General features: G+C 48.6%; 2 protein-coding genes across 2 annotated transcripts; one reads left to right on the top strand and one right to left on the bottom strand.

Moving 5' to 3' along the window:
* The first annotated feature begins 4,183 nt into the window (after positions 1–4,183).
* LOC123130835 (uncharacterized) lies at positions 4,184–6,835 on the top strand. The gene is made up of 2 exons (XM_044550636.1): positions 4,184–4,993; positions 6,349–6,835. Exons 1-2 carry the CDS (start codon positions 4,192–4,194, stop codon positions 6,663–6,665), a joined length of 1,119 nt encoding a protein of 372 aa, XP_044406571.1. The 5' UTR covers positions 4,184–4,191; the 3' UTR covers positions 6,666–6,835.
* A 45-nt stretch (positions 6,836–6,880) lies between these two features.
* On the bottom strand, positions 6,881–8,942 carry LOC123130836 (RNA exonuclease 4). Its single transcript, XM_044550637.1, has 7 exons — positions 8,757–8,942; positions 8,451–8,602; positions 8,197–8,327; positions 7,915–8,084; positions 7,594–7,803; positions 7,406–7,486; positions 6,881–7,309 (listed from the first exon to the last, which is right to left on the bottom strand). The coding sequence occupies exons 1-7, from the start codon at positions 8,789–8,791 to the stop codon at positions 7,081–7,083; spliced, it is 1,008 nt and encodes a 335-aa protein (XP_044406572.1). The 5' UTR covers positions 8,792–8,942; the 3' UTR covers positions 6,881–7,080.
* Positions 8,943–9,396: the final 454 nt, after the last annotated feature.

The raw sequence follows: 9,396 nt of genomic DNA, 5'->3' as shown, positions 1-9,396 counted from the left end.
CTACTGTTGAGCGTATCTTGTGCGGCCTTAAGCCTTTGCTTCTTTTTCTTCAGGCTCCTCGCTTCGTCCGGACTGTTTTCCTCCCCAGACGGGGTTTGATGAGGTTTATCCTTGGCATCCCGTGTTCGAACGCCGGATCTGTACTATGTTCGTCGTTTGCATCTTGATCGTGCTCTGCCACCGGGGTGGTGCAGTCGTCGTTTCTTCTAGAATCGACTGGACTATTGTTTCCTCTTGTGCTGTTACTGCTATGGCGGGACTTAGAGCGGGGCCGCTGACGTCGACGCTTGGGTTGCTTGGAGGGGGCATCCTCCGTTGTCTCTTCGACATTGCCCTCTTTGGGTGTATCCACCATGTATATGCCATGTAATGTAGTGGTTGTCCGGCGCCCTGTGGGCGGTGGTTCCTGTTCGTCTCCTGCATCATCGTCCATATCGTCGATGTCTTCGGAGTCGAAGTTGAGCATGTCGGTTAAGTCGTCGACAGTGGCTACCAAGTGGGTGGTGGGTGGGCAGCAAATTTCTTCGTCGTCCGCATCCCATTCTAGCCGGACATAGTTCAGCCAAGGTTCTCCTGACAGGGAGAGAGACCTTAATGTATTTAGCAGATCGCTGAAGGACGAGTACTGAAAGATATTTGCGGAGGTTAACTCCATGATCAGCGCCCAGTCGGGTTCGACGGGCACGGATGTAAGCGGCTCAGAGTCCGTGGCCGGAGATGAATCCAATGGTTCGGTGGCACGGCTCTCGTAAGGGGTAAAGTCAGCATCCGGCTCTATCGCCGCTGAGAGCGCGGCCTTTGTGGCGGGGTCTATCCCTCTGCTCTCGGATGGCGCGATTTGCTCTGGATTAACGGCGGAGTAGTTGCAGATGCGATCTTCCGAACACTGTCCGATGATAGAGTTATGTCATGCTCGTCGTGATTGTGCGGCGCACCTGACACAAGCTCGAATCCGTCGAAGATCAAGTCTTCGCGGATGTCCGCAGTGTAGTTCAAGTTTCCGAATCTGACCTGATGGCCAGGGGCGTAGCTCTCGATCTGCTCCAGATGGCCAAGCGAATTGGCCCGCAGTGCGGAGTCGCCGAATACAAGGATCTGACCGGGGAGGAAAACATCACCCTGGACCGCATCATCGAAGGAGCCATCGAGCCTTATGGTGACGACACAGTGGAACTCTCAATGAAAGCACCAATGTCGGTGTAAAAACCGGCGGATCTCGGGTAGGGGGTCCCGAACTGTGCGTCTAGGCTGGATGGTAACAGGAGGCAAGGGACACGAAGTTTTACCCAGGTTCGGGCCCTCTCGATGGAGGTAAAACCCTACGTCCTGCTTGATTAATATTGATGATATGGGTAGTACAAGAGTAGATCTACCACGAGATCGGAGAGGCTAAACCCTAGAAGCTAGCCTATGGTATGATTGTATGTTGTCCTACGGACTAAAACCCTCCGGTTTATATAGACACCGGAGGGGGCTAGGGTTACACAAGGTCGGTTACAAGGGAGGAGATATACATATCCGTATTGCCTAGCTTGCCTTCCGCGCCAAGTAGAGTCTCATCCGGACACGGGACGAAGTCTTCAATCTTGTATCTTCATAGTCCAACAGTCCGGCCAAAGGATATAGTCCGGCTATCCGGAGACCCCCTAGTCTAGGACTCCCTCATTCTCCTTTTCACTTTCGCACTGTCTCTTTGCATCAACAATGGCCCGGAGGAGATCATCACCGGGCACATTGTCTTGTTCCTCTTGATCTTAAGCTTCCCCCGTTGCAGCATCACCGTATTCAGGGGGCACATAGTTGTCATCATCCTCTTCTTCTTTGTTGTCTTCCATCATAACCCCTATTTCTCCGTGCTTGGTCCAAACATTATAGTGTGGCATGAAACCTTTATAAAGCTGGTGGCTGTGAAGGATTTTTCGGTCAGAGTAAGACTTTGTATTCCCACATATAGGGCATGGACAACACATAAAACCATTCTGCTTGTTTGCCTCAGCCACTTCGAGAAAATTATGCACGCCCTTAATGTACTCGGAGGTGTGTCTATCACCGTACGTCCATTGCCGGTTCATCTGCGTGCATTATATATAATTAAGTGTGTCAAAACCCATTACAAAACATCATGAATAGATAAGTGGCCAAATTAATAGAAGTTCATCATCACATTAAAACCAAAGTACATACATAGTTCTAATTGAACAACATATAGCTCTCCAGAGCATCTAATTAAACCATACATTGAAACTATGTAAAACATTTCAATGCAACAACAAATGCGATCATAATCGCAACCAAGGTAACAATTGATCCAACGGCATAATGATACCAAGCCTCGGTATGAATGACATATTTTCTAATCTTTCTAATCTTCAAGCGCATTGCATCCATCTTGATCTTGTGATCATCGACAACATCCGCAACATGCAACTCCAATATCATCTTCTCCTTCTCGATTTTTTTAATTTTTTCCCTCAAGTAATTGTTTTCTTCTTCAACTAAATTTAACCTCTCGACAATAGGGTTGGTTGGAATTTCCGGTTCACGTACCTCCTAAATAAAAAAAAAATATGTCACGTTGGTCGGCATAATTGTCATAAACAATAAATGAACCAAATAGTTATAAAAGATAATATATACCACATCTGAATCATATACAGGACGAGGGCCGACGGAGACGGATACCAAAACCATCGCAGTATATAATAACAAACAATAATAAAAGTAAGAAAATGCGATCATAATCACAACCAAGGTAACAATTGATCTAAATCATACAAGTAAGAATGTTTTTCTTTTAGAAAGAAGATAAGAACAATAGGCTCACCACGGTGGTGCCGGCGACGAGATCGACGCGAGTGATTGACGGCGGTGAAGACGGGGACGGGACATGACGAACCGCTAAACCTAGACAAATCTTAAGAAAAATGAAGCCTGGAGGTCGAGCTTGGAGAGGAGAAAGCTTAAGTAGTGTGGCTCGGGCATTTCATCGAACACCTCATGTGTATAGGAGGTGAGCTAGAGCACCACAAAACCCTCCCCTCACCGGCCAGAAAAAACGGAGCAGTGGAGTGCTCTACTCGCGGGCGAGGGGGGTATATATAGGCACCTCATTGGTCCCGGTTCGTGGCTGGAACCGGGACCAAAGGCCCCTTTGGTCCTGATTCCAGCCACGAACCGGGACCAATGGGATGTGGGCCAGGAGCGAGGCCCATTGGTCCCGGTTCATGTCTGGAACCTGGACCAAAGGGGACACATGAACCGGGACCAATGCCCAACGAGGCCCAGCCGGCCCCCTGGGCTTACGAACCGGGACGGATGCCCCCATGGGTCCCGGTTCGTGACTAAACCGGGACAAATGGGCTGGCCAGGCCTAGACCAAAGCCCTGTTTTCTACTAGTGTATATGTTGTGTCGTATAGATTTCCTCTCGTTTTCTTCCCTATTCTTAGACGGCTAAGGCAAACTTTTCCTTAGATTTCACTAGAGAGCCTGTGGATTCGCCTCCTCTCTTCTTGCCGCTCGACGGCGAGTGGCGGGGAGGAGAATCCTAGTGCCTCCATTCTGGTTAGTAGTTTAGGTTAGAGTTTTTCAGTTCTCGCATCAGCGCGTAGGCGGATGGCTTCGCTTCTTCTTCGAGTTTGTCTTCTGGGCTTCAATTCTCCCCGAGTTTGTCCATTTGGACGTAGTCGACCGAGCTCCGGTGTAGATTCCTGTCATCTCCTTGGGAAGGTGAGATTAGGCTTTCTTGTCATGTGCTGAGATTTGGTGTTAGGTGGTTAAAATTTAGTAAAGGGTTCAACGACGACGATTGCGGCTCCAGGACACTGTCCTTAGTGGCACGTGCACGAAGACTTTCTGACTGTCATGCGGTAGGAGAGCGGCGACATCGGCGTATTCTGAGAGCGGTAATGGTCATCTGATGGTCTCAAAACTTTGATGTGATTTTTATTATGTTTGAGATGCTTTGCACTGTTGATGAACTTTTATAAAAACATCTTTCGAAAAAGAAAAGATGGATGGATTGGGGGAGGGAGGAAGAGGGAAGAGACTCACGAAAGCACTCTTGGAAGGTAAACCATGTCTCACAATTTGGGACAAATCAGACATGACCCTCGTGAAATCCCATATAGGCAAAGAAAGAGAGGACAGCAGCTCGTGCCCATATTCTAGTCGTGCTCGTCTTGCAGGTCGAATGCTTCATCGGAAGATAGAGCTTTATTCTCCCAAACCTTCCCCCAAAACCACGCCTTGTGCCGTTTACGGAATACCGAATCTATCACAAACCGTCGTAACACCCGATGCGCCCTTCCCGATACAGCCGCTCGCAAAATCTCTTTCCACGAAGAGGCGCCCCGCCGCCGCCTCCCCCTCCCGAATGCCCGCGTCACGGCAGCTGCCCCTCCTCCTGAAGATCGCCGCCGCGGCGGCCGCCGGCGCATTGGCGATCGTCGCGGCGGCGCGCCTGCTGCGGGATGACGCGGTCTCCTCCCTCCGCCGGGACATCCGCGAGGCCGTCGCCGCCCTCGTCTCCAGCAACGAGGACGGCGACAGCGCCGACGGCGGCGGCGACGAGCAGGGGGACGAGGACGCGCCGCCGCCGTCCATCCTGATCACGGGGTTCCGGGCCCACGGGAAGAGCTCGCTCGTGAACACGGCGTGCCGCGCGCTCGCCGGCGAGGTGGGCCCGCTGCTGCTGCGCGCGGAGGCGTCGCCGCCGGGCGGCGGGTCCGACAGCACGAGGAAGCGGCTGAAGGTGAAGGCGGTGGTCTCCGGCGCGGACGGGGAAATGGGGGCGGAGGAGGCGGTGGTGGAGCTGCTGGATGCGCCGCCGCTCCCTGACGCCGCGAGGCTGACGAGGGATGCAATCGACGACGCGATCAGCAGCGGGAACCCGGAGTGCGTGGTGCTGGTGCTGCGATGCGACGCGCCCGCCAAGGAGCGGAATGCCGCCATCAAGCGCCTGCCGGAGATCTCTGCGGCCGCGAGGGCGAAAGGTCAGTTGGTTTCTAGAAGGTTCTAGAACTTTTCGCGTATTTTTTTGGAGACGGAGAGAATTCGCGTGACTGGTTTGTCGTACTGTTTATATATATTGGCCCTTGAGCCCGTGAGGGCACGAATGGGGAATTCCCTGCTTGCAATTGCGGCCCAACCATTCAATCCACGGATCAATCGAGTATATCTTGCGGATTAACAAGAGCTGTGATCTAGAATCACTTCTGTAACCGCCAAATGAATCAACATGGATTCTCTGCTAAATGTTATGGTCTACTTCTCACTTCCTCAGTAAGATTTATGGGAAACACTTTCCATCATATGTCTGATACAAGAAACTTGCCAGACCAGTCATGTGCCGTTCGTTTCAGTAAGATTTATGTGGAGCTCTCAAAAGGAGATTTATATGGAGTTAAGTGTAGGTGATGATCCCTTCTAATCGGTTGGATGTTACAAACAACATATACTAAATAGCTTATTATTGTTTTCCTTGTGTTATATTCTTAGATCAGGGATTTGCAATGATTTGGAATGCTCACTTTTGCTTGCATTTGCATGTATGAATCATGGTGGTTTGAGATGCAGCCTTTATTGGTGATCAAAAGATTGACTATTTGATGATAAGCTTTGTACTAATAAATCACATGGATGCTCTGATATATGCTACTTCATTCGTTCCATATTAGTGTCCTGGCACATCAATAATTATGGAACGGAGGGAGTATTTAATTCACTATGCTCCTTAATTTTGGAGCTCTCCCATTCAATTGAGGTGTTCAATTTTGGATTTGGTTCATGATTTTGACCTGGTCAACTATTTCTCGACGAGCTCTCATTCAGTTGAGGTATTTAATTTTTTATTTGATTCACTATTTTTCGACGGTTTCTCAAATTAATCGGTAACAACCAGCCTGTAAAAACACATCAGTCATGTGCACCCTCTCACCATCTAAAAAAAGCATCAACATGTGACATTGTAGCACTAATATAGTACATGCAGCCACCAAGGCAAGAAACTTACCCACCTAAGTATTGGTCGATTAGTGGATAACACAGAATCACACCACCAAGAAAGCCCACTAAAACACCGCATTGTAAAAAAAACACTTAATCATCTTCCCCACGCGCCAAACCAACTTTTATCTTTGTGATATCCGAACAACACAAGCGGCGCAGCGAAGCACACCCAATCCTTCTAGTATCCTATATGTATACGTCCTAGTTAGATGTGTTTGGAGTTAAGGGTGATGACAATCCAAGTTATCAATTAGGCTGGATGTTACAAACAACATACATAACTATTCATTTCATATGTTAGCGAGGCTTAGACTAATTGTTACTTAACATCTGTTTACAGGGCTTAATTTGATTATTGCATTGACTTTTAAGAAGTCCGTGAGTTCAGTAAGGCAAGCTGAAGAGCTTCTAAGAGAGGTTTCCTTCAGGGCAAGGACGGATTGTGTATACTTCATCGAGAACTACACCTGGAGCAACAGTGGCTCCAACCTCCTCCACCCCCCTGTCATCAAGAATGACTTTGGGACAGATTTCACCGTGCTGACAATCATTCGACAGTGTCTTGAGTTCATCAAGCTAAGTAGGAGTCAAAAGGATAAGAAAGACCCCAAGCAGGCAGACACACAGGCAGACGCTAAAACAGCCCCTAAAGTTTAGCGACACAAATGTAAGGCATTTCTATAGTTATGCACATACAAGATCATCACTGGTTCGCACAGGTATGATCTTCTGCGGTATGATGTATGTTGACACTGACATAGTCTGATAAGCTGTATAAAATGTACCTTCATTATATATGTATAATGTTATAGGCCTGTTTATCTGCCTCTCTTGTGTAGCTATTGAGCTGGGTTTGTCATTTTCTAGATACATAAAGCAAAGTAGAAAGCCTCTTACTATATATCATTGCTCTTAAATATGACTGATACAACTTTTGATCACCAATATTATACTCAATCCCACCATACATAAGTCCAAAGATAATTAGACATACGTATTACTACCGATGGAATACGACCAAACCAACATCAGTCGGCCGGCCCTGCCTTGTTCTCTTTAGCTCATCATCAGTCTAGGGGTCCAGGCACCAGCAGTAGTAGTCTGATCCTGAAAGTGCCAGGAGTTCTTCTGGGCTCATCCTCTCCATCTCCCTCTGCCTCCAGGCCGGGTAGTTATTCTGCACCTCCCCTGAACCGGAGGCGTAGTCTCTCGGGTGAGCTTGTGATCTCATCCTGATATATAGCCTCATCGCCGCGACGCAGTCCTCGTATGGATCCTGAATGCCAGTATGGACATCATACCTACAACGGGATAGAAGGGGCAATCCCTTGAGCATTAGGCAATGGCCAAAGGGTTCAGAGAGTTTGTTTTATAGCTCAGTTATCAAAGTGACATACCCAAGATATGCTTGTGTGAGGTACTTCAGGGTATTGCTCAGCTTGCTGGTTTTCATCAGCGGTGGGTACTTTGCAGTGTCCCTTCACGTCCATAGATAAATTGTTGTTAAGAAAATAATATATTTTCTGAGGCAATTGAGGAAGAGATAGTAGGAACAAACTGTAGCTCACTGAGCAATGATCTGTACCTAATCATGAATGCTGGGTAGTCCAAACCTAGGCGCTCGAGGTCATGGTCCACGATATGCCCAACAAGGATCCTTGCCCTTCCATAGCTCCTCGGCCGTATCTTCCACAGCGGCTCCCCGTTGCACAGGATGTCCTGGATCCTCCTCTGCACAAGTTTCAGTGGCATTGCGTCCCTCAAGTACTCGGGCCTTATCCCAATCACCTCATACCTGAAGAGCCAAATGGTCAGGTTGATCTTTTGCACTTCAGAAAATAATCCATCTAGTTGATCATTGCCTGGCTAGTAAGCAGGACTGGTAATGGATTCCAAGGTGTGCTACCTGTAGTTTGTGACCGGAGCTGTAGGTTTTACATAGGTCTGGAAGATGATGTTCTCATCTTCTCCAATAAGGCACACTCTTGCACAGAGGTCCACCGAGCCGTCGCTCCCTCCTCCGACCATCTTGCAGGCCATGGCAACTGCGCGCCCACCTGCGCCGCCCTTTGGCATCTGAGAAAAAAGAAGACAAAAGAAGTGAGTGAAAAGTTGGCCGGGAGCTATAGCATCCATGTTAAGAAGAGGTCGATGGTGTCGGTTGAACGGAGTGGAGAACATCAATTACCGGAGCAGCGCGGGAGTACTGGCAGGCTTGGCGGTGATATCTGGCGGCGGCGGGGCTGTCGAAGATGTTGAGGCAGATGCCGCAGCCCCGGGCGCTGAAGACGCGCGCGCATTCCGCCTTGGGCAGCGGACCTTCATTGCCAAGATCAAGATCACAAGGAGCAACGTTCAGTTCAACTAGCTGCTGTTGATGCCATAGCTATAGATGTTTGCATGCAGCTAGAGGTATGGCAGTGGTTGCGTTTGGTAGCTTACCGATGAGGTGCTCCCTGAGTGACTCGAAGGAGCGGCAGTGCTTCCTGCAGGCGCCGCACTTGGGCTCGTGGACCGAGTGGTACGACACCTTCATGTGCTCCACAAGGTGCTCCATCTTGTTGTACTGCCGGAAGCACGCCGAGCACTTGTTCCTGGTACACAGCACACACATACATGGTTCAGTCAGGCAAGAACCCATCATCTCTCGGAGCAGCCTATCTTCAAGCTACGCAACGCTACCGGCTATTGCAGTATGTTAGCAGGTCACTAGGGTAACAAAAATGGCGTTTCTCAACGTCTTGTTACCTCAGGGTCTCCGCGGACTCCCTTCTGCTGTCCATCACGCTCCACAGATTCTTCGTGCAGGTCGATCAAGATCTCTCAGATCTCGAGGTTGGCGAGGATGAACGGTGTGGGAACGCCTATTTATAGGCCAGCCTTGTCGAGAGATCAGAGATGGAACCTTCACGAGAAAAGCCCCTTAGACTGTCATTGCTCCATTCTGAGGAATAAGAGCAATGCTAGACCTACGTAACAGACTTATGTGGAGGATTACTATTGGACCTAAGGGGAGGATGGGGTCCACCCCTAAAAATCAAGGGGGCAGAGATAATTAGGCTGCTTGTAATGGGTAGTAATCATGCATATGGTACTAGTGTGTGATACTACCTAGTATCATGTACTAGTATCATAGATGACTTTATTTATTGTCATGCATGATACATAGTAGCATTGCATTTATTATGATGCGGTATCATTGTATGATACTCAACCATCTCTTTCTTCATTTAATTCTATGCCACACCATCAAAATTGTCTACTTGGTATGCATGATACTAGCTATGATACTTTCATTACGACCGGGGAGAAGGATTTACGTAAAACTTTGCTAACTTCACGTAGGTGTAGAATTATTGGAGGAATAACTAGACCTGCATGCATGCGC

Source organism: Triticum aestivum, chromosome 6A (genome assembly GCF_018294505.1).
Source record: "Triticum aestivum cultivar Chinese Spring chromosome 6A, IWGSC CS RefSeq v2.1, whole genome shotgun sequence".
NCBI classification, from domain to species: domain Eukaryota; kingdom Viridiplantae; phylum Streptophyta; class Magnoliopsida; order Poales; family Poaceae; genus Triticum; species Triticum aestivum.
This window is presented reverse-complemented; position numbering and strand designations above follow the sequence as displayed.